At 36.7% G+C, this 25,100-nt stretch overlaps 1 protein-coding gene across 2 annotated transcripts in view; it reads left to right on the top strand.

Moving 5' to 3' along the window:
• LOC121734699 (neuroglobin-like) overlaps positions 1-25,100 on the top strand; it is a 114,689-nt gene that overhangs the window by 61,291 nt on the left and 28,298 nt on the right. For both annotated transcript variants that reach the window (XM_042125300.1, XM_042125299.1), the window contains one exon: positions 11,336-11,727. In XM_042125300.1, coding sequence (XP_041981234.1) covers positions 11,537-11,727 — 191 coding nt within the window. In that variant the 5' untranslated portion in view covers positions 11,336-11,536. The remainder of the gene's footprint in view (positions 1-11,335; positions 11,728-25,100) is intronic.

Genomic DNA, 25,100 nt, shown 5'->3' with positions numbered 1-25,100 from the left:
TATATATATATATATATATATATATATATATATACATACAGGGTGCAATTAAACCTACCTGCCAAATTTTTTTTGGGGCTTAAGTATCATTAGGTGAGTCCATTAAACCAAAAAATAGGGTGTTAATTTTTTCCTATCCTCTAATAAATTACTCTCTCCATTCCAATCCGGTTTCCGCCCAGGTCACAGTACTGTTACAGCGCTGTTAAAGGTCACTGATGATCTCCGACTAGCAATGGAGAACAAATGTGTTTCGATCTTAGTTTTACTTGACTTTAGCAGCGCATTTAACTCTGTAGACTTCGATATCATCCTTTCCATCCTTCGTTCCCTTAACATATCTCCCTCAGTGGTAGACTGGTTCGACACCTACCTTCGAGGACGCTCGCAACGTGTCCGCTCGGATGAGGCCACCTCAGATTGGTGCGATATTGAAGCGGGTGTTCCTCAAGGTGGCGTTCTCTCTCCCCTCCTATTCTCTATTTTTATTAATATTATTGCTACACTAATCATTTCAAATTTTCATTTATACGCAGACGACCTGCAAATTTATCGGCACTGTACCATCGATGATATTAATTCTGCGATTGCTGGCATTAATATCGACCTACATAAAATAGCCGACTGGGCCAGATCTTTTGGTATGCTTGTAAATCCGAGAAAATCGCAGGCCATCATAATTGGCAGCAAATACACGACTCAACACTTACGCAATGTGCCTCCAGTCATATATGATGGTACTGTTATTGACTATGCTGACTCAGCTAAAAATTTAGGGATCATCTTGGACAGTAATCTCATTTGGAAACCTCAGGTTAATGAAGTCAGTAGAAAGGTACACCACTCGTTGCACATGATGAGGAGCCTCCAAAATTTTTTGCCCATTCCTACCAAAATTCTCCTTGTCCAAACCCTCATTCTCGCTATCCTCGACTATGCCGATTCTTGTTACTTAGACTTGAGTGAGGAATTATTGACAAAATTAGAACGCCTGCAGAATCTCTGTATCCGTTTTATTTTTGGATTAAAAAAGTTTGACCACATATCTGGATTTAGATCAAAACTCAAGTGGCTTCCTATCCGTCTCCGTCGCAATTCCCATATCCTTAGCTTACTGTATAATATCCTGTATAATCCTCTATCTCCCTCCTACCTTGTTGATCGATTCAATTTTTCCCGACCCCTCCATATCCCATGTAGATCCAGCGTTAGAACAAACCTTTCCCTCCCACTGCATCGTACCAACTTTTACTCCTACTCATTCACCGTTCATGCAGTCAGATTGTGGAACTCGCTTCCTCATGCTGTTCGCGATAGCTCCACTATCAGTTCATTCAAAAGAAAACTAAAAGAGCATTATCTTCAAGAATCCATATAAATACCGTTATTAAATATACATATAGTATGTATGTATTATAGGCGAATTATTCTGTATTTATTTCAATTATTATAGTATTGTATATTATTTATTCTGATTATAATATTGTATGTATTATTATTATAATTAAGTATTTAATATTATTTTCTTATATGTAGACTTAAAGAATTATTTTGTGATTGTGCACGCTCTGTCCATTTTCTTACATGTCATATCTCTCTTCATAGGGCTGCTGTAAGAAATTTCTTTAGAAATAAGCAGTTCCTTTGTGTCGTCTTTCCATGTCAATTGTTTTAGAATAAGTTTCTTGTGTACAATAAATGTTAAATAAATAAATAACATATTTTATCCCAAAAAAAATCGATGCACAATGGTCACTTCATAAGTTAATAATAATTGCGATATTGCGACCGAGCTTCATTCTGTCTACTCTGGAGCTACTACATCGCGCCGCACAGATATGCGACATAGACAGAGGCGGCGCCGCCGCCCGCCGGTCGCCGGCGACCGTTTAGTGCCACGCGCGTAGTTGTATAGCTACGCGTAATTATTTTGTTTGTCACGGCGCCCCCGCGCTTTAATTAGTGTCTGTTACAATGTACCCTAACCACGATCGAGTGTTATGAAATGTGGAGGCATAGGTGGAGGTGCTACATTTTGAGTGGCGAAAGTTTACGCGGAACCTAGAGAGTGTACGAGCAAGAAAGCGTTCCTCGTCTTCGTAACAGCTGATTGATGATTCTCGAATGCAGCAGCTGTACCCTGAATCTGAATCGTGAGACAATCAAAGACTCGGATTATGGACACTACGCACTTCGCAACACCTGCACACGCCTAGCCAGCCTCGAAGACATGCTTCTGACGAGGTTAAAAGTGACAAAGTTGTGCTTAACAAACTTTTAAAGACAATGTGCAAAACGCGCTAGACTTTGCTTAGAGCAAAACGGATTGCAGTTTGAACTCGTTTGAACTATGCTAAGTGTAGACAAGATGGAAGTAAATAAGATTTAGAGGTGGGTTGTTTTGATTTTTATTTTTAAATTAGTTGTACTGTGTACATAAGTTAATTGAATTTTTAAATACGCCTAAATGCAAAGGATGTGGTTTAGATTTATTATAAATTTCTAAAGTGCTTATTTTTCGTAATTAAAAAGTTGTAATTTTCGATTCTTTTGATGTGTATCAATTAATTTTATTCTAAACGTACCTGTCTACGTCCTTTACATTTGACGGCGTCAAAGTATGAAGTACTTGTACTATTATCTATTCTTTGGTATGAAGGGTAAATTCGCAACTTATGATAATAACAAGAACGCAGTGACGGATTAGCCCTTAATCAAATTAAGCAATTGCCTAGGGCACGTCTAAACACCAGAAGCACCAGAAGAGTAAAGGTTCAAAGACCGAATCTAGTTGAGATACGGATAGGGGGGCCCACAGGCATGGATTACTTAGGGCATCAAGTAGTCTTAATCCGTTACTGCAAGAATGTCAATGGAAGGGCGGGGCGGGGCCGGGCCGCGCATGTGTCCATATTTTGTGGTGTTTGGTAGGATAACTTTCGGAGGCTATTTCTCAAAATTTTAGTACTGAGTGATTATAAAAGAAGAAATACGTGTATTTTTATTTGTAATTAGGATCAATATATCCAAATTTGGCAGTAAGGTTAAATTGCCTCCTCAGACGTGATGCCCTAGGCAATTGCTTAATTTGATTAAGGGCTAATCCGTCACTGCATTCTTGTTATTATCATAAGTTGCGAATTTTCCCTTCATACTTTGACGGACCTAGGACCGTCAAATGTAAAGGACGTATGTTTAGAATAAAATTAATTGATACACATCAAAAGAATGGAAAATTACAACTTTTTAATCACGAAAAATAAGCACTTTAGATAATAAATCTTAACCACATCCTTTGCATTTAGGCGTATTAATAAAATTCAATTAACTTATGTACACACTACAGTGCAGGTGTAGGTGTTGCGAAGTGCGAACTGTCCATAATCCGAGTCTTTGATTGTTTCGCGATTCAGATTCAGGGTACAGCTGCTGCATTCAAGAATCATCAATCAGCTGTTACGAAGACGAGGAAGGCTTTCTTGCTCGTACAGTCTCTGGGTTCCGAGGAAACTTTCGCCACTCAAAATGTAGCACCTCCACCTATGCCTTCACATTTCACAACACTCGATCGTGGTTAAGGTACATTGTAACAGACACTACTTAAAGCGCGAGGGCCGGGGGGGGCGTGACAAACAAAATAATTACGTGTTAGCTATCCGCGCCGTAACGGTCGCCGGCGACCGGCGGCGTATTTACAAAGGCCACACTCTAATAGATGCGCTTTTGTTTATGCATATTACTCGACAATACCTATTCTATCTCAGTAAAAAAATTTACTCAAGTGGATTAGCTTTTTGCCTTGATATTTTCAAAGAAAATGCATGGACAAAACCTAGTACTGTATTATACATATTCACTCAAATAGATACGCTTTTGTCGATATATTTTCAAACATTACGTACGAACAAAACCTAGTCGAGTAGAGGCTCACCGCCATATTTGTTTATCGTGTCATACTAAGTATGGCATACTTAGTATGGCACGATCTGACTTTTACGGTTACCTATTACGTTTAAATTGTAAAAATACTAAGCTAATCGTAAATTTGATAAAAATGATGGCTAAGGTTCAGAAACCTACCCCAATTTTTTGGTGCTCACATGGGTTGAGGAAGGACGTTTTGGGTTAGAAAAACCTCCTCATGCCACTTCCAGCCCCGGAAATTTAGAAGAAACCCTGGGGGGTTTTTAAATTTTTCCAAAATGGGTTTTGGAAAAATTTACAATTGAAATTTTCGTAATCTTGTTCGATAAGGTCATCTGTTTTCTGGTGTTTCTGTGTAACTTACTTACTAGGGAGTGCCTACGAACCGAAAGGGAGGTTCGGGGGGCACAGCCCCCCGCCAAAACAAAAACAAACACAATCCAGAAAGTCCAAAAGTTGGTTAGGTTAGGTTAGAACTTAGACCACAACACAGAGGGAGCCGAGCGAGCGCAGCCAGCGTGCTGCGGCAGCAGCCGGCGACCGTCATCAAATAAAAGGGGGGCTCGGGAGGCGCTCCCCCGCCAAAACTAAAACAAACGCAATCCAGAAAGTCCAAAACTAGGTTAGGTTAGAACTGTGACTGTGCTGCAGCAGCAGCCGGCGACCGCCGACGACCGTCACAAAACACGCCTCAGAATTCCGAAAATTTCAAAGGTTAGTAGCTCCAAAACTGAGGGGTTTCTCAGTGTGGATTTGGTACGGGGGGTGTTTACCCCTTCTCCCCACTCTCCCCTCACCTCCGCTCCCCATCAATCTTGGTGTAGCCTTTACCAAAAAACTCTCCCGATCCCGAGCGTTACGACCTTTACCAAAAAACTCGTAACGCTCGGGATCGTCACTTATTTTTGTTACACACTGTAGACTGCGTTTTGTATTTTACATTAGAGGTACCTAACTAATCTAGAAAAAATATTATAGTTTTATTATTATTTGTACATATAGTAACGTGTAATTTAACAATAAAATAATAACAATTTCCATGTAACTATCCACCTACATATTTTTAAAGCTTATTGAATAGCATTTGTAGCTGTAATGTTAGAAAGAATTTAGCTAACAAAGCCTAGGCGATTTCGATCATTTTCTGTACTGTAATAGATTAGGGTTTTGTCAAGTTTTTGTGTAACAAAAGCTAAGCCAGTTCAGTTCGCGCTTTCACTCTAATGGTTATAGCCTTTGTAAATACGCCGACCGGCGCGGCGGGCCTCCCGCCTCCCACCCCGCGCGTCACCTCCACTTTACCCCTACGCATAACCGGTCTTCCGATTGGATGGCGCGATGAACTAGCGGTCGTAATATCGTAGGTAATTATTATGAACTTAGGAAGTGACCATTGTGCATCGATTTTTTTGGGATAAAATATGTTATTGAAAAAAAATTAACACCCTATTTTTTGGTTTAATGGACTCACCTAATGATACCTAAGCCCCAAAAAAAATTTGGCAGGTAGGTTCAATTGCACCCTGTATAATTGGAATCTCGGAATCGGCTCCAACGATTTTCATGAAATTTAGTATATAGGGGGTTTCGGGGGCGATAAATCGATCTAGCTAGGAATCATTTTCAGAAAATGTCTTTTTATTCGTGTTTTATCGATAATCGATAAACTGAAAAATATGACTCTTCCTGACATCTATTGGCGAATAATAACACTATTTTGTTAGCAACTAATTGTTTTAACGACCAGCAGATGGCGTAAGTAACACGAAGTCAATGAGTGTTTGCTATACCGACCAAAGCTCGGTCATCCAGGTACTATTGTTTAAAAATGAAAAAGATGGAAGAATATTGTAAGAAACAAAAGAGAAAAGATTTATTAGCCAATCATGTAAGAAAATTATTGAAAAAGAAAAAACTACATAAAAAGAAAAGAAACAGATCAAAAGAAAAAAAGATATAAATAAAAGATAAAATCAGGCCTGATTGACGTTAGGGGGAAATTTAAAAAAAAACTCGGATATGCCACAATTCGGACCCTCACATTTTTCCACGATAAAAATTATCCTATGTCCTTTCTCGGGCCTCAAAGTATATTTACAGTCATATACCTTTGTCTTGTGACACCTTTCTACGTTCTACCAATATAAGTACACCTACTTCCTAACAGTCAATCAAAGGCTTTCAAACCGATGTTATCAATTGGCTGTGACGACTGACGTCGCTAAATCACAGTGGGACTGACGGTGACGTATAGTCCAGTCGACGTGATGAATTACATCCGAAGCCTGTCATCTGTTCTAACTGACTATTTGTTCCGATTAACTGGAATTAAAGATGGGTTTTGGTTTTAATATTGCTCCGTAGAGGGAGTCCTGTGTTTGACAGACCCAGGATATCCCTCCGTATACTGCTAATGGCTAATCATTGCTATGGTTCGACCGTAGAACAGAAAGCTATGGGTCCAAACTCCAAAGTTTTGAGTGATAAGGGATACTTCCCAGTATCGACCTCAAACTACGAGGCAAGACCCAAGATGAAATTAATATTAAATTTTCAAATTTTGTAACTAATTTGCCTAAGGCTTTAGACCATAATAATCATCTTGAATCAAACTACAGGTGCCTAGTACCACCATAACTATTAACTGTATTAATATTGAAACATAATATAGTTACTGTCTAATAAATACATTATAATAGATTTAATACTTCTTTCAATCTCGTTGCAACACGAAAATCAAACTCACGAAGAATGAAGATATTCTAAAACTTTTTATTGAAAAAAAAATCCTACTTCAAAGTAACTCGATAGTCGTACCATTCTTCCTCTTCGTAACATTTTCTTCATAATATTTTTTGGTCCAATAAAGATAGTTTTATTGTAAATCATAACAGGGTTGGGAATTGACATGTTTTTCCTCTTTCCCGAGATGCGCTCGGCCCGAGTAAATATTACCTAATAGACAATAGTTAATACAAGATAAATAATAAAACTAACGAACTACGTGTTGGTATAACCAGGCCATTTAGCCGAAACTTTTCGTATTCGCTTCGTTATAGAATCGCCGATCAAAATGTATGGAATTGACATAAGACGAGTCGAACGTCAACGTCATATTAACGAACGCTTATGTCAATTCTAAATCAAAATCAAAATCAAAAATATTTTTATTCGGAGTAATTTTTTTACAAAAACTTTACCGAACGTCGATACTACGGTGCCTACCACCGGTTCGGGAACTAACCCGGCGAGAAGAACCGGCGTAAGAAACTCGCACGGGGCCATCTTTTACTAAAAAGATGGAAAATTACAATTTAAAACATATACAGTACAACACGGTCACATTAACCTGACGCACCACTGGAATGTATATGCAAGTCTATATATTTTCATCGGCGATACTATAACGAAGCGAAAACGAAAAAGTTTCGACTAAATGGCCAGGTATAACGTAATATAATGTTTAAACATAACATATTTTTCTAAGTATTATCAAAATATGATACGGAAATCGGAATACTGACTGCAATTTTGCCATGGCGATATTCGTTTATCGGCTATCGCATAAAATGTGTGCCTACAATTTTTGATTTCGCCTTTCGCCTTAATTGGTGATGATGATTATGATAAGGTAATGAAGCTAATTTAGCTTGATAGTAAGTAATCAAAATAGCTCTTTTAGTTTTGGAGAAAAGTGGCTCTGACATGCGGATGGACAGACAGACAGACATGACGAATCTATAAGGGTTCCGTTTTTTGCCATTTAGCTATGGAACCCTAAAAAATTTGGTTCTAGGGCTCCCTGACTGTCCCGGAGAAAATGTTATTCATGTTTGACGTCTAATTATTTTGAACATATTTTGTAATGTAAGAGGAAAATATTAATTTTCTTTCTTTACTTACTCTTAAAAATGCTTTCAAAATAAATAATAACTGTTTCTTAAAAATAAAAACAGTTTCACCCCTAAAAAAATACTATTCTTAGCAAACTAATATTTTTAGATTTTTTAGTGAAAAGGTGTAGTTTTTTAACAACTTCTTGCAAAGTTGAAGACACAAACTTAGGCAACAATTTCTTAATGGTTTTCTTCATTATACCGTAACCTTACGACAGATAGTAAACAATAAGAGCTAATAACTTACCACATTAGTGCCACGCGAAAATAGCGTTAAACACTACGTAATAACGAGTAATATTGTGTGCAAAGTCATGTTTACTGACAACTTAGTTCTGTCACGCAAGTATAGCGTCAAACAACACGTAATAGAGACTAATATTGTGTGCACAGACGTGTTTGCTAAAAACTCTGGTAAGCGAATATAGTGTTAAAGCGTACACAATAGAGTCTAATTTCGCATACGTAACATGTTTGCTGAAAACTTAATTTGTCTCGCTTTTGGACTGAACTTGGCCGTGGGTTTTTCGACCTTCACGTCTTTCAAATTATGTTCGGTAAGAAAATGGAAAATGTTTTTGAAGTTAAACATAATACTTATTAATATTTTAGTTTGATCTGTAGAGTACTCTAATGATAACTATAATATTATATAGATTACTAGCTGATGGCGCCCGCAACTCCGTTGCGCCAAAATTCGTTAATAGCGCGGGAACCGAACATTTTTTCGGGATAAAAAGTATCCTTATTTTTCCTTCCGGGGGCCGGAACTCAAAGTATCTCCATACCAAATTTCATCAAAATCGGTTCAGCTTCTTGGGCGTGCAGAATTAACAGATAGACAGACACACACTCAGCCTGTTAGGGTTCCATTTTAGGGTTGAGTAGTCAACCAAATTTTTTTGATTACAGAACCCTATAACGGAATATTAACGAGCAGATTTTTTGTAAATTGATAAATTAATACTTAATAGTCATATAATTTAAGAGTAACATTGTCCTACAAAATATAGAACAATCCATATTTTAGGACCATCAAGTCAAAGTATGAAATCCTTTCTATCTATACTAGGTACTTTCGAGATTTTTCGCTAATAAAAATGTTGTTAATCTTATCAAAATGAAGTTACTCAATTGGCTACTTACAAAAAATTTGCTTGATGGTAATCAAAAAAAAAATTGTTCTAGGGCTTTCGTACTGTATTGTTATTATGTTGCCCACTACCTCGCTGCATCAACATTCGTTTATCGCACGGAAACTCTTTAGGTACTATTTGGGGATAAAACTACGCAATGTCCTTTCCAGACATAAAAAATAGCTCTATACTATTACCTACTAAACTTTTTCAAAATCGATTGAGCATGAAGAGGTACAGACTACAGAGAGATACAGTTAGGCAGATTTTAGCGAATATTTCTAGCACATTTTTACATTCGCAATGATGAAAAACTCAAAGCAGATAATTATGTTACTACCGCGCGCGTTGTGAAGATTCAAATACGGCCCAATTGGGCCGTATGTTGTTTAGTCTGCATCGAGCGCAGTCACGAACGTGCTGCGTCTTGTCTTACCTAAATACTTAAATTGAAAATGAAGTCGTGCGTGTATCGAAAATGTACCAATTATGACTCGAAAGTAAACAAAACAATTGGAATCTCTTACCACATGTCTTGATTGCAATAAATACCTCGATTATTTACATTTTCAATTATTTTTTCGAACAACCTGGAAAAAATCGAATTTTCGTCATAGCTCAGGCGAAGAAAGAGACAGCGATACGATTCGACGTTTAAAAATAGAACTGTCTCTTTTATGTAAATGGTTTTTCGTATCTTTTGTTTCACTTATCTGTCTTGCAATTTTGAATTTGAAAATTGTTCGGAAGAGATTTAAGCCGGAAAATAGTATGGACGTAACATAATATCTGTATAAGTAGAATATCATTGTACATTCGTGTGTTCAATGCCTTAGGACAGTTCGGCGGAATTTAGCGCAAATTACTAGTATATTATTTAAGTGGGCCCCTAGACTATCAATCTGGGTGCACGGGAGTGCCCCCGCCAAGATGAGCCAAGCGAAGCGCGCACGGGCACTACCTACCTTTTCTCGAAACGTTTTGTCGTATTTTTGCACCCTCGTAACTTTGGTTCGGATAGTGCCAGATAGTTGAAATTTTGCGGATATAATGGCATGAGTATAATAATTAAATGCGCAAAGTTTGAATATTGTTACTATTATACTTTAGATTTTAAAGGTGTCCAAAAATCCACATTTCTGGCACTGACTCACCGATCATCAAAATTGTTAGGGTACTTCCTGAAGTCTGTGAAAGCTGAAATTTGGTATGTAGCATACTATTAGTACAGAAACAACAAAAAATTATCAAACCCAACCTATCCTATCCCGTCCCCTTGATATAGAGGGGGGATGTTAGTATGGGATACCCCCGTTTCTTGTTATACATTAGTCAAAATCGGTGTCTTGGCCATTTTGTTATTCGTCATGCTATGGGCTTTGAACTTAATACATACTTTTCTGTTGTACTTACAAACTTTTATTTTAAAATGGCCAGGCCACCGGTATTGACTAATGTGTAGAGTTTTTAGATTCTTCTCGTACGGCTGACACATATTTTGCCGCGCTATAGTGTAAAATTAAGGTTTTTAAATTTAGGGCTGAGTCTGTAATGTTAGAAACTTGGCTCTACATGAGATCTCACTACTTTTTGACACCACGAACTCTCTCTTCTTGACAACATTTTTACATGAAAATGTTTTTGGTGGGATTTTATTATTCGATATCACATGTTGTACAATATAATTATTGACCGTATAAGGATAATATTGAACGCGCCCGCCTTTCAATCTTATTGTGAAATAAACTGTTAAATAAAATTGAAGCGTGATATTGGCTATTGCACAATAAAATTGGTTAACTAGGGGCCCGCTATTACAGATTTTACATTATGTGTTCAAAGCCCTAGGTGCTCCTGTCGAATTCAATTTTCCGTTCTTTCGAAATGGTATTTTCTCTTGAAATGTCTTATTAGAACGCTGAACGTTATTTGAAGTCCAAACACGAGGTCGTGTCTTGGCAATCTAATCAGCCAGCGTCTGTGAATTATCTTTATAAATATACGGTTTTACGACGGACGTAATAAAATATTCGAAGATATCATATTTTACTAGGTAGATGATGTTTTATTCTGCTTTATGATTTTTGTGTTGTAGTGTCCTCTGACTGAATAAATATTTATTTTACAAAAGTGACTAAGACGGGTTTCTAGATGCACATTTTAATTATTTTATTATTTGTATTACTAAAAACCTTGTCTGAACAATATATTTTTTTTCGAGGAATAAAATACTTCTATATGTGCTAAAAAATCTAGAGACTTTGTCTTACTTGCGTTTGATTTAATAATAAAAAATGTTACGGTAAAAATTTGTAGTATTTTTGTCATTGTCCATTCTTTTAGTCTTCTCACGTACAAAACTATTTTCTCTTTTCGCAGGTACTGATTAGATAACTTGCATGACACAATGGAGAGGATTTAGTGCGAGTGAGACAACAAGTGAAAGTGAAATGTGCAAGTGAACCAAAAAAAAATGTGCAAGTGATTTAACCAAACTAGAAATGTGCAAGTGAGTCAACAAAAAATGTGCGAGTGAGGCCAACATAGGATTGTGTGTTATGTTATTGGCTTGACGCCATCATGGGTTGTCAGCTGGGCAAGTTGGCGGCGTCGGAGCGGAGGGGTCCCAGTGAACCCCTGAACGATGTACCCCCGCCCCCCGCGCCGGACCCGCGACTACCCCTCACGGCGAAGCAGAAGTACTCCATGCTGGCCTCGTGGAAGGGCATCTCGAGGGCCATGGAGAAGACCGGCATATGTATGTTTGTCAAGTGAGTATTTTAGAATCATAAGTTGCTCTACACTCTATAGTCCATATTATCAACGCCTCCGTGGTCTAGTGGTTAGAGCGTGGCTCTCGACTCCGGAGGTCGTGGGTTCGAATCCCGCGTTGGAAACATGTTATTTCCAAGTTTGGTTAGGACAATGCAGGCTGATCACCTGATTGTCTGACAAGTAAGATGATTCATGCTTCGGATGGGCATGTAAAAAGTCGGTCCTGCGTCTGATCTCTCGCCGGTCGTGTCGGGCGTCCGTCCTACTGGGTTATGAGAGTAAAAGGAAAAGAGAGTGCTCTTGTATACTGCGCACACACTTGGGCACTATTATAACACTACTCTTGATTAGCTCCGTGGTTATAACCTCTACTTCGTCGTAACAACTGTCAAAAGTTAGTCGTGATTTGTCGGCTACGCTCTACATAGTCCGACTTAAATGTAGGTTCTAATCCATACTAATATTATGCGAAAGTGTTTCTGGCTGTCCGTCTTTCTGTCTGTTTGTTATGTTCACGCCCAAATCGATGAACCGATTTTGCAGAAATTTGGTTTGAAGATACTTCGAGTCCCGGAGAAGGATATCAAGGATAGTTTATATCTCGGAAAAATTTACGGTTACCGTCACGAGACTCACGACTCACGTCCCGTCACACGTCTCCTTATGTGTGCGTGTACAATTTACCGTACACGTCATCGTATCTAAATTAAACAGTAAGGCTTAGGCCACACATTTGACAACTTGTCAAATGTGTGTTTTGTATTGACGCTCCCGCTTAGCAGTCGCGTGGACGCGTAGGTTTGAACAAAGCATTAAGCTTAGGCCAAACCTACGCGACCAAGCGACTGCGAAGCGGAAGCGTCAAGTTCTCAAATGTGTATTTTGTAACTAGACTTCTTTTTTTAAACCATTTGACAACTTGACGCTCCCGCTTCGCAGTCGCTTGGTCGCGTAGGTTTGGCCTAAGCTTTAGGCTGTTTAATGTGCGTTACAGTTTGGGCTTGTCCAACTTAAAATGACGCGCCCCCCCTCGTAAAATTTTTCATTTATATCAACTAGTGAAGTGGTGGGCTTTGGAACGCGTGATTTCAAATTAGTCGAGCTCTACAGTAAATATTAATCTGGATGCCATTGTATATTTTAATATTTTTGAAAGTTTTGCCAATCACAATAATTTTCCGGGTGTGGAAAACCCAATATGTCATCCGACTTTTTGGAAATAGTTGAGTCGCTGTGTATAACAATCTTTATTACGGGAATGCGTGAAGATATCGAAATGAAAACCGTGAAATACTAACTTCTTAGGGTCAATTCAGACCGCAACGAGACGCGTAGATGCATTTCTAAATCTATAATATAATATACGTGAGCCAAAAACTTTGTATCCCTTTTGACGAAAAATGGGGAAACATAGGTGAATGAAATTTTGTACACTTATAGTTTATATGGTGAAGGAGTGCATCGAGCTAATATTATTTTGATATTATGCTTTTATCATACATTTTTTTTACAAATAAAACATTACACATACTACAACACACACACTAGGAAAAATGACAGATTTTTGAGTGACAAGCCTATATACATACGAATTATACTCTTTTATTTATGGTTGAAGTCTGTTGACAACGAGGTGACAAATTGAAAATGAATTATAGTTTTTTTTTTATTGAATCTTAGATACTATTAGACAATTCTTACACGGCCAGTCTGAGATCAGCTGAGTCCCAGAGACAAGAGTTGAAAAAAATATGATAAAGTCAATATTTTTTTTACAAGATATAGGTAATAGTCCTAATGTCGTTGAAACTAAGGTCGAATTTCGACCATTGGGCGATCTCTAGTTTGTATTGAATTGACAGACTTACATGACGTCCCACGCAATTGAAGTTTGATTTCTGACTTCTGACAAATCCATACAAATTTACAAAAGCATCGCGTCGCGATGCGGTCTGAATTAACCCCTATTCAAATCCTAAAAGTTGGACTTTTCTCTTTCAAAAGTTTGAATTTATTTTTAAGTTATAATTTACTAGAATATGAAGAATTTGTTTATCGCAAGTGGACCGTAAAAAAATCCCGGATAAAAAGTATCCTATGACCTTCCCCGGGACTCAAAGAATCGCCATACCAAATAGAAAAACTGATTCGGCGGTTTGGGCGTGAAGAGGTAACAGACAGACAGACTCACTTTCGCATTTATAATATTCAGTATAGATCTTTAGGTACAGTATGTATATAAAATAACAATCTCCAATCCTTGTATTTATAAATCTGTTTCACAGAATTCAGATTTATTCTAGAATCTAGATTATCTGAATAACGAAGTTAAACAGAGTCCTGTAGGCGGTATCATTCGCTTTAGATCAATAAGTTCTATATTAACCAGGCAGAGCTAAATTTAGTTTACCTGGAATACCTAGTATTTACATTGTAGAATTTAAATAAATATACGTTTGCACAATATTGTGGTATTAATTAAAGCAAACGGTAGAACATTATTTGGATTAGCAAAATATTATGATATGGTTTCGTCTAATAAAAACATAGCTTATAGGTACTTAAGTTTAAAAAACTATAAACCTGGCTCCATACTAAAATTACAAATGCGAAAAGGTGTCTATCTGTCTTTCTGTCCGTCTGTCTGTCTGTCTGTCTGTCTGTTACCTCTTCACACGTGGGCTGAACTGATTTTGCTGAAATTTGGTACAGAGATACTTTCGAGTCCCGGGAAATGACAACCGTTTTATCCAGAAAAAAGTACGGTTCCCGCACGATAAACGAATGCTGGCGCAACGGAGTTGCGGGCGTCATCTAGTGAATAATAAGGCTAGAGCAAGATAATAAGATCATAAAAGTAGACTATGTCCTTCCCAGTGATGCTATGGCATCTAATTCAATTTACGATAGTATAATATTAGTTGATGAAACATTTAAAGGCTGGCAACTTACAACTCTTCTGATTTTGAATGTGGTCGCTTTCCATCAGGTGACCCGTTTACTCGTTCACCCCTCATTTTATAAAAGAAAACGTGTCTAATATATTCTTTATATTTTTTTTACCGTAATTTTGTGCCGCACGCGGCAGCCATAACAGATTTTGCATTTAGCTTCTGAAGATTGTTTGCTCAAGATATCTTATCAGCACAGCTATGTTTGGACAACCAAATATGTGTCAACATACTCTTTTTGTACCTACTTAGAATCAGTATTTGAGAAATGGAAACAAAAGAAATAGATGTTTTTTTATAGAAATAGCTATTATGTTTTCATTAACTAATTATGAAGTTATAAAGAAACAAAAAAAGTAATTTATATTTTAATAAGTCTAGTATTTATTTAAATTTATTCTAATTTAAGTTAATATCCAAATTATATTCGGTAGTCTTAAATTGACCCTGAATTTTTTACTTATAAGTACAGTAGAATGGTTATTATCGTATGATTAATTGAATTATAGATGGTTTGAAACGTTAATTATGAACTAGCCTGTGGAACTAGCTGTGCCACAGTTTATGAGGGATAATAAATTGTCATATTTTTCTACAGTAAAAAGTAGCATATGTGTTGATACAGGGTATCAACTATGTATGTCCTTTTCCAGGCCTTAAAGTACCTATAAACCAAATCTCATTTGAATAGGTTCAGGCGTTAAAGCTTGAAGTGGCAACAGACTGACAGACAGCCAGCCACATAGACATTAGACACACATTTGAATTTATATTATTAGTAAGGACTTGTCGTCGCCTCCTACGTAGACAATTAAGACGAAGAAGTACAAGGCATGTTGTCCATTACCAAATATTAAAAAACCCTATGCCTGTTACTAGTCTTACTAGGTACCCTTCTACCTTCCTTGCTAATAAAAATATTAGAACTGTGTATGAAAAATCGGGCAAGTGCGAGTCGGACTCGCGCACGAAGGATTCCGTACCGTTATTGAGCGAAAGTTGGCAAAAAAATGGGTTTTTGTATGGGATTAAATATTGATATTTATTTTATTTTAATTTTTATATGAATTATTAAATAACAAATATAATTCAGAATTTTGTGAGTATTTCAAGTACCTACCTGCTACCATTATTGATTACCAGCATAAAAAGGCCAAAAAATTACGTTTGTTGTATAGGAGCCTTGTTTTGTTTTGATTTTAGTATTTGTTGTTATAGCGGCAACAAAAATACACTGTGTAAAAAATTCAGAAGTCTAGCTATAGCGGTTCTTGAGTTACAGCCGGGAGACAGACAGACGGACAGACATCGAAGTCTCAGTAATAGGGTCCCGTTTTTACCCTTTGGGTACGGAACCCTAAAAACAGTATAATATTAAATGTATAATACATGATACAATACAATATTGCTTAGCTAGTCTGTTTATTAGAAACCGTTGCTTGTCTAACAAGTGACTTCACTTCACATGTCTTGTTATTACACAAAGCATTGTACAGCTCTAATGTGTATGTACATTAGGTCTTTTTAGTAAGGAGATTAACCAGTAGCTAAAAACCGGGCTTTGTGAGGGCTCGCGTCGTCACACCTTGACTGACTGATGAATACACATCTATAATACATATTATAAAACAGAGTCGCTTTTTTTTCCCTCATGTCCCTTTGTTCCCTTTAATCTTTGAAACTACGCAACGGATTTTGATGATTCTTTCAGTGTTAGATAGCCCATTTATCGAGGAAGGTTACAGGCTATATTTTATCACGTTACTAATAGGAGCGAAGAAATAGAGGAAAATGTGGAAAAAACGGGGAAAATTATTTGAAAGGGCTAACTTGAACGCGCTAATCTCAGGAACTACTAGTCCGATTTGAAAAATTCTTTCAGTGTTAGATAGCCCATTTACTGAGGAAGGCTATAGGCTATATTTTATCACGCTAAGACTAATAGGAGAATGTGGAAAAACGGGGGAAATTATTTGAAAGGGCTTATCTCGCGAACCACTGGAGCAATTTTTATGTTATTTGGCACAGATACGAGTAAGAAGTAGACCACGTGAAGGATCATAGTCTATCGATTTTAATATTTTTTTTCAGTGGCTACATATTTTATACCCCCGACGCCGGGGCGGGTCGCTAGTCTACATATAAATAAAAATTACTGTGTTAAAACACAATCAATAGGCGTGATAGTTTTTCCTTGAAGTATACAACAAAATGTACAGGTTGTGGGATATACTAAATGATCAAACGAACTTACCAAGTGAAGTTCGATCATTATTATATGAGTCGCTTCATTCGAAGATATATAATTAACCAAAGTAGTGCTTTGCATCCCGCTAGGCAATACGCGTTTTTTTTCTTTAGAGTATGTGGGTACTCGACAAAAATATCTCGTCTGGTCACTCGCTCGTCAGCGCCCTCATTATGTTTAGAGAGAGATAATGCAAAAAATCTTTCTTTCTTTCTTTGGGTACTGCAGCAAACATAGTTTCGTGCAGACTGGGTGGGAGGGAGATTATATCTTCGAATGAAGCGACTCATATAATAATGATCGAACTTCACTTGGTAAGTTCGTTTGATCATTTATTATATTTCTTCGCTTCATTCTTCGATATATAATTAACCAAAGTAGATTTTCAGAGTAACGAAAGAAAGGTTTTTTTTTTTTTTTTTTACAAAATACCTACCATATATTATATTATGTACTGGTACATTATGAATTGAATAGCAATCATTATATTCGAGAAAGAATTTAACATTATGGCTATAAATAAAAATAATAGTCAGTAGAAACAAAACTTAACAGACCTCTATGGTTTGTGATTCAAATGATAACATACTGGGATCATGGTGATTATATTATAACTGATTCATCGAAACTTTGTTCGTCAATAAAATTATGGCTAAGGGAAATAGCGGAAGTATTGGAGTCGCTAGTCCTGCCTGTCGACTGTCGTCTTACTAATCGTGTCGAGTCTCAGTCCCCGTGTCGACGCTCGTATCGACGCCGCGCCGCTCTCGCACAGCACGGTCTGCTTTATCCAGCGGCTAACCAACTGGGAAGTGGCTGTTCTGTGTAGAGCGTTAAACGTTAGCAATAATATCCCGTACTGTAGCATTATCCTATTTAATATAATCTTGAATAACCATCGCACGGCGTAGTAATTTAAGTATAACTTCTTTTTTAATAAAAAAGAATTACATAATTTAATAACATCACCGATCCGATCACGCCCGGGAGTTGGTGTCCTTGTAATATAAATTTTGATATCGCTATTTAAAACCGTAATTCTTATTTTGGCGAGATTTATTAGGCAGAAAGTTTTAAGTAAATGACCAGTCAATAGGTACAGAGTGCTAGAAAAAGCAAATAATTTATAAGTGGATCCCGGGTACTATACTACTCAGGTATGAGCTAGGATTTTTATTACCGGAAAGCTTCTTTCGAAAGATGCTTCACACATTCATCTGTGACCAACTAATAATGTCAACATTGTTCATAAACAATGACAGTGCACAGTGATGGCTGTAGAAGATATTGTATTACAGCCATTGTCAAATTCTTTGGCTAAGGTTCCGATGGAGCGGACGAAGATCTCTGTAATAAGTCTATTAACTAATAAGATTGATGAGAGTATTTATCTAAAATCTAAGTCAAAGTAAAGTATTTTAGAATAAATTTTAAGGAGTCTACTGCTTTAACTGGGTCCGGCTCTGTGGTCGTCGATAATGTGATTATTGCATATTAATATTATTATGATTGAAAGTTGAGAATATTGTGTTCTCGGTCCACCTGCAGGCTGAATATTTTAACAATTATTATTCAAAAATAAGTGTGATTCTGTTATCGTATTTATCATTGCATGTTTTATTTAGTATTAAAAATTTTAATCGCTGAAAAACCAGTTGCATTCCGCGGCGGGAGTCAGGAATCAGGATATGAAGGTGTCAAAACACCTATCAGTTGAGCTAGCTCACGAATAGTACACTGATTTAACTGTTCTATATTATTCCGTTCCGTATTTAATAGGCATATATTATTATATAATATATCTAATATATAAAATTCTCCTGTCACCGTGTGCGTGGTTGAACCCTTCTGAAACGGCTCGACCGATTTTCGTGAATCTTAGCGAGCATATCGGCTAGGGTTGAGAATCGGACAACATCCACTCTTTATATTATTGGTAAGTGTATTAATTTGTTGAATAAATAATAGTAAATTGTTACAACTCGAGACTGACGGCGACCATTGTTTGTGTGACGGGATAGCAATCATGGACTTTGCCATGGTGGCATAGGTACTTATTTAGTCACTTCAATAAAATAATAATATGTGCGAAATACTTTATATGGCAAAACAACATTTGCCGGGACAGCTAGTTATATTATAATAATATATATTATAGACGTTAAGACTTAAATGTTTACATATTTGTTGTTAAAGCGTGGTAAGTCTAGTAGTAATAAAGCATACGCTTGGTTTGGTTTCCCTTTTTATATTTTTTATCAAAAAAAAAAAAAAAAAAAATATATTAGCGCATCTGATAGTCTGTACGTCAAGACTTACGGCCTTAAAATTTTGTAAATTCGAAAAATCTTTCGATGGATTAGTGAGTTAATAGGAACCAAGAAGTAGGCTTTTAAATCTATTTTTGCTAGATATCCACTTTTGGGTATTGGCTTTAAAGTTGTACAGTAATTTTCCAAATTAATATGTAATTTCGAAATAAACTTACGAAGTGGTTTCAAATTTAAAATAATTCAAAAATAGTATTTAAAATATAATACAATATTTTCCGCCGCTTCTGGGGAAAAGAAAATCTTTGAAATAAGGTAACCTTCGGTGGGGGTACACGAAGATATAGTTTTAAATTCTAATAATTTATTGATGTCATGATATTGTATAATATATTAAGCTAGTGGTCTCCAATCTGTTTTTTTTTTTTTTTTTTTTGTTTTTGGAACGAAGTTCCCTAATTTATTTATTTTTTCACATGCGGGCCGCAAACATTTTTGGTCTTGGTGTCGCGGGCCGCAACAAATATTTTTAGGTTTAAAAATAACGTTTTTCAAAATTAACGATTTACAAGTGTAAGACTTTCACGTTGACTTTGATTTTTCCGGTGGGCGTGAATTTTAAAATGGTTTAACATCACGCGGGCTACAAATAAAGTCCCGGCGCGGCGGCCCGCATGCAGCCCGCGGGCTGCGGGTTGGGGATAGCTGTATTAAGCCCACAATCATAATAGTAACATCTGTAAAACATATATATATATATATAAATAACTGTCAGCACTACTGCTGCGGTGTTGAGCGTTTAGTCGACTCAACGCTCTTCGAACTCGAAGGTTTTGTAGCGGTACAGTACTAGCGGCGCCAGCCGACGGTTACCAGTTCTCCCCCCCCCCCCCCCCCTTTGACGGGTAGCGGGAAGGGTTTGTCAGAGCCCAAAAGATACCCGATTGATGGGATGTTCTAGCATGTCTCTGAGAACAAATACTGGAATTATCCAGCGAAAGCATAATAATCTCGGTCTGATATTGAGACAAGACTTATCGAGTCTGAGTGTTATAGGTTTCCTTTACGAAGTTGTCTTGTCTGATAATATTTTATCTGATAAGTCTGATAATAATTAATATCGAGATAAGTCAGATACTGTTGATAAGTCTGATAATATCGAGACTTTGTCAGGTGAAATCTATTTAATGATATTATTAATAATCGATCGAAATGGAATCGATCTGCAACACTTATTATCAGGAATATTTTATAAGCAGTAGCTTATCTTAATTGTTTTTGGGGTCATTTAAAACCATAATCTGGCGAATCCAACGAGGGTTCACCTAATGTCAGTAGGAGCCCTGGATCTATCCGGATCTGGTCCGGTTCTATCGGTGTCGGTACTCCGAATCCACCTGGTTTAGGAGTGAGAAAGCTTAGGGTTCATTCATAACCTGATCGACCCGTATATCGGTCGCTTCTAGCTATATTTCCCCGATTGTCTGGTCTTAGTGACCTCAAAAATATAAATATTGCGGTAGCTTAATTGCTTGTTATAATCGACTTATTTGTCGATAAAATATGTTACAAAAAATATTGAGGGTAGTACTCGTAACTATCACGTTACGTAGATATTAAGTAGGTTTCGTTATACACTCGCGGTGTATCCCGAGTCCCAACATTGGTGCAAAACTTATTCAATAATAATAATTATATACCGGCAGACATAATAAATTATAATCGTAGTTCTATATTTAGAATAAAAGAATCGCGCGGGACGCGCATTGTTTGTTAACTGATGAGACTCGTAGTCAATCTAGTTATTAGCTCAAAATAGCTGTTCTCTATAAAACGGCAAAGATATTTAGTTCTATTTATAAAACTAAGAGCGCGGGAAAACGCGCGGTAGTTGCTAATTTTTATTTTTAAACATTGTTGGAGACTCGTAGTCAATCCATACATTATGTTGATTTAAAATAGTAATTAACTCTCAGTTAACCCTCGTAAACCAGCCAACTTCTATTTTTAGATAAAACATCGTCAGAGACCCGCAGTCAATTCCGATGCATAAGGAATGTGTTTAGAGACTCGCGGTCAATCCACACATTATGGCGGTTTATAAAATAACTCGCTGTTAACCCTCAAACCAGCCAACGCATAGTTCTATTTATATAACAGATAAAACATCGTCAGAGACTCGCAGTCAATTCCGATGCATATAAATTGTGTTTAGAGACCCGCAGTCAATCCACACATTATGGCAGTTTATAAAATAACTTAATATAATTAAACACTTGCAGTAATTTACTTGCAGTTATTTACCCCAATCGGGCAAACATATAGTTCTATTTATAGAATAGGTAAAACATCGTCAGAGATCCGCAATCAATTCCGATGCATATAGAATATAGATTGTATAAAAGGTCTCGCGGTCCAAACACACTGTACTTATTGTCTCACAGTCGCAGTACATGCCGGTTAATAAAATGATTGCAGTAATCACCTGCAGTTGTTTCCCCCAATCCGGAAAACATATAGTTCTGTAATTCTATTTATAGAACAGATAAAGCATACATAATAATATTATAGATTGTGATAAAGACTCGCAGTCCAAACACATTGTACGTTTAATTGACTCGCGGTCGTATTACATGCCGATTAGTATTGAACATAATTGGCTCGTCTAGGCCTCGGTAGTGCCTGCCGTTTATTTAAGTATTTATTAGTACTTACATGTATTTTCTTGTTACATGATAAAATAACACTGACTTTAGTTACTTATAACACTGACTCAACCATCTTAATAATAATAACCAATTTTCTTCTGAGCGCTGTCCTTTAGCATGGTTACTTAGTAAACGTGTTCGCGTTGCCTCGCGTTAACAAAGAATGAGGGCGCTGACGAGCGAGTGACCAGACGAGATATTTTTGTCGAGTACCCACATACTCTAAAGAAAAAAAACGCGTATTGCCTAGCGGGATGCAAAGCACTACTTTGGTTAATTATATATCGAAGAATGAAGCGAAGAAATATAATAGGTCTCGCTTCGCTCGCCCTGATTAGTCTGCCCATTTACTTATTCACGATACAGTCTAAAACTTCTTAAAACCAATGTAATTAATTATGAAAGTCCGTTTAAACTCCTGGATTACTCTACCTTGAAGAAGTTGAGACGTAAAAACTTTTACCTCATAATAACTCTTGAAAGGCTTGTACACGAATAGCTAAGTTTTAAGTAGAACTTAAAATACGAATTTCCTAAGCTGTATACAAAATGTAGCTGCTTATAACGGTTTTAAAATGATTGTTTTTGGAACAGGAATAATTGGAACAGGAATTCGAATAAACCGGTGTCAAGTGAGATTTCCGTGTGAATTCCGAATTGCCAGTATCTATTCCGTTTGATCAGCCATTTTGTTTTACATTCGGAATTTTCTACATCATTAGGGGCTTTCGGAGTGTTAAAGAGAATCGGAAATCGGTGGAAATAATGAATAAGTAGAAAGTAGGAGGTTCGAATTTAGAAATTTATTCAGATTTTAGACTTACATTAGGTATTTGTGATAATAGTTAGTGTTTTTTAAACATTAATAATTATATTCTATTTGTTTTTAATCATCAAGCATTTTATAAAAATAAAGTTATTTTATTAGGAGCAAGATGTTTTTCAACCTCATCTGCACAATTGATTATTGATGTTTGTAAACTAGTCCTACTAGGATCAGATCTCGTGGGACGAGATTACACGTTTTTTTTATGTTCAGGAAATTGGTTCCTAGGCAGTTGAAAGACCAACGTCATTTGGTCAATTCATGTTAATTGTGATCTGTCGGCTGGGTTTGACGTAACGCGACCAAACTACGTAGGTCCCCCATCTGCATAGGAATCAACTTCTCTGAAGTACGTTCCCATAGTCTTCTCTACAGTAAATTATGATTTAATTCCATCGAAATCCGCCAAGCGATTTCGGAGTAATAACATACATAACTTAAACATAGACTCAAACAGTAAAATCTCTATAGTATATTTTATGTCATGAGAAAGTTGATTCCTAGGCAGATGGCGGAACTAAGTAATTTGGTCGCGTTAAGTCAAACCAAGCTGACCGATCACAACAATAATTGATTATTTACATAAGGCGACCAAATTACATAGGTCCGTCAACTGCCTAGGAATCAATTTTCTCGATTGTACGTGTTATAATATCATACAATACAATAATGTCAAATACCTTTTTCGGTATCGCCATGACAAATACCTGCCCTTCAGGAGTTACACCACAATACCCAATCAATATTGACACATCGGAAAAACCGCCCAGCGCCCTTTCAATTTGCCCTTACTGAGTTATGAGATTGGGAAAAGAATAATATATAGTTGTTTTGTTGTGTTTGTGTATTTTATTTTCAAAGTGAAAAGGTTTTTAGTGACGTTGTACTTTTTTGTTATATGTATTTTGATGTAGATGTTGCCCGCAAGTATCTGTTATTTCATACTTCAAATATTCATATACTAAACCGATTTTCATAAAATTTTATATAAAGACACTTTGCGCTCGGTGTAAGTAAATCCTGGAAATTCCATTTTTTTTTTCAAGCGTTATGTCGTGGTTGTCTATTTTTTTTTTATTGAAAGTTTCACAAACTGGCTGTATCACTAAAACAATTTTATAAAATAATATGGTATGTTAGTAGAACTGAGTGTACAACCTTCTACAGTGAACACAGCATGCAATATAAATTACGCTCTTACAAAAAATATTTAAGAAGTTTTTGGTAGGTAAACACAATATTATGGAATTTAACAGTAACATAAAAATAAACACGAAAACGGTTACAATTGACAATAATAATACAAGTAAAGTGGTCACAATAATTTAGGAGACATGAAATGGTATCTAATCGATTTGATCGACGCATTGAATATATCAAGTTAATGGCAGACATTGTTATATGCATAGCAAAAACGATAGAGTGTGCTACCACTAACTATTTGCAGTATTATAACTTTTTTTTAAATATCCTTATTATTTCACCGTTAAAAACCTAACTCATTTTACTAACACTTACAGTAATAGATTTGTTTGTCGAAAACCGCCGCCGTCCCCAAACGGCATTGTAATGAGTTGTTTACTTGTCCCACTTACATTCCATATTCCACGACACCATTTCAGACCGACACAGAATAGATACACGCAGAAGGCCTTGCGATATCGTTACGATGTTCGGAGATATCGATACGATATTTGGTGTCGTAGTTATGATATTACGTCATATTTTGACACATATAATATTATGTTAATACATACCAGTTAATACCTACTATAGTAACAGATAACACATAAATAAATTATATTAGAGAAATAGAAGCGAATTCACATAAAGCAACAATATTGTTACGTGCTAGGGGTCTAGGATTTGGAGAGAAAGACCTGCTGACTCTCTTGAAGACTTTATTCACTAACACTAGCTCACACTAGGTCACAACACTTAGCACTAAGTCCAAAACACTAAGCACTATCACTGTCCTAGGTCGTAGCCAAGTCGCAGGTTTCACTGGTTCACTCACTATTGATCACTTGTGTTCACTCCGAAGTCACCTTGATGATAGCTCGAAATGAACTGAATTCCGGGCCGACTACCTAGGGCTTTTTATATGGCGAGACGAACTCCAAAAAGTTCCCGATACACGTAAACAAGTAAACAACTCTGAGAACTTTCTAGGAGGCTCGAGCATTTACCACAATAAACATAAACAACTAAACACGTAACACGTAAACAAAATAAACCGGTAAACACGTAAACAAATGTTGGACTTTTCTAGAAGGTTCGAGTATGTACTTGCGCACCTCATTCCATCTAGTATTGAGTAGGGGATTTATGTTGTCGGTGTTCCCTCGATAAGTTTCGCTGGTTTG

This window comes from Aricia agestis, chromosome 16, assembly GCF_905147365.1.
Source record: "Aricia agestis chromosome 16, ilAriAges1.1, whole genome shotgun sequence".
In the NCBI taxonomy this organism is placed as follows: domain Eukaryota; kingdom Metazoa; phylum Arthropoda; class Insecta; order Lepidoptera; family Lycaenidae; genus Aricia; species Aricia agestis.
This window is presented reverse-complemented; position numbering and strand designations above follow the sequence as displayed.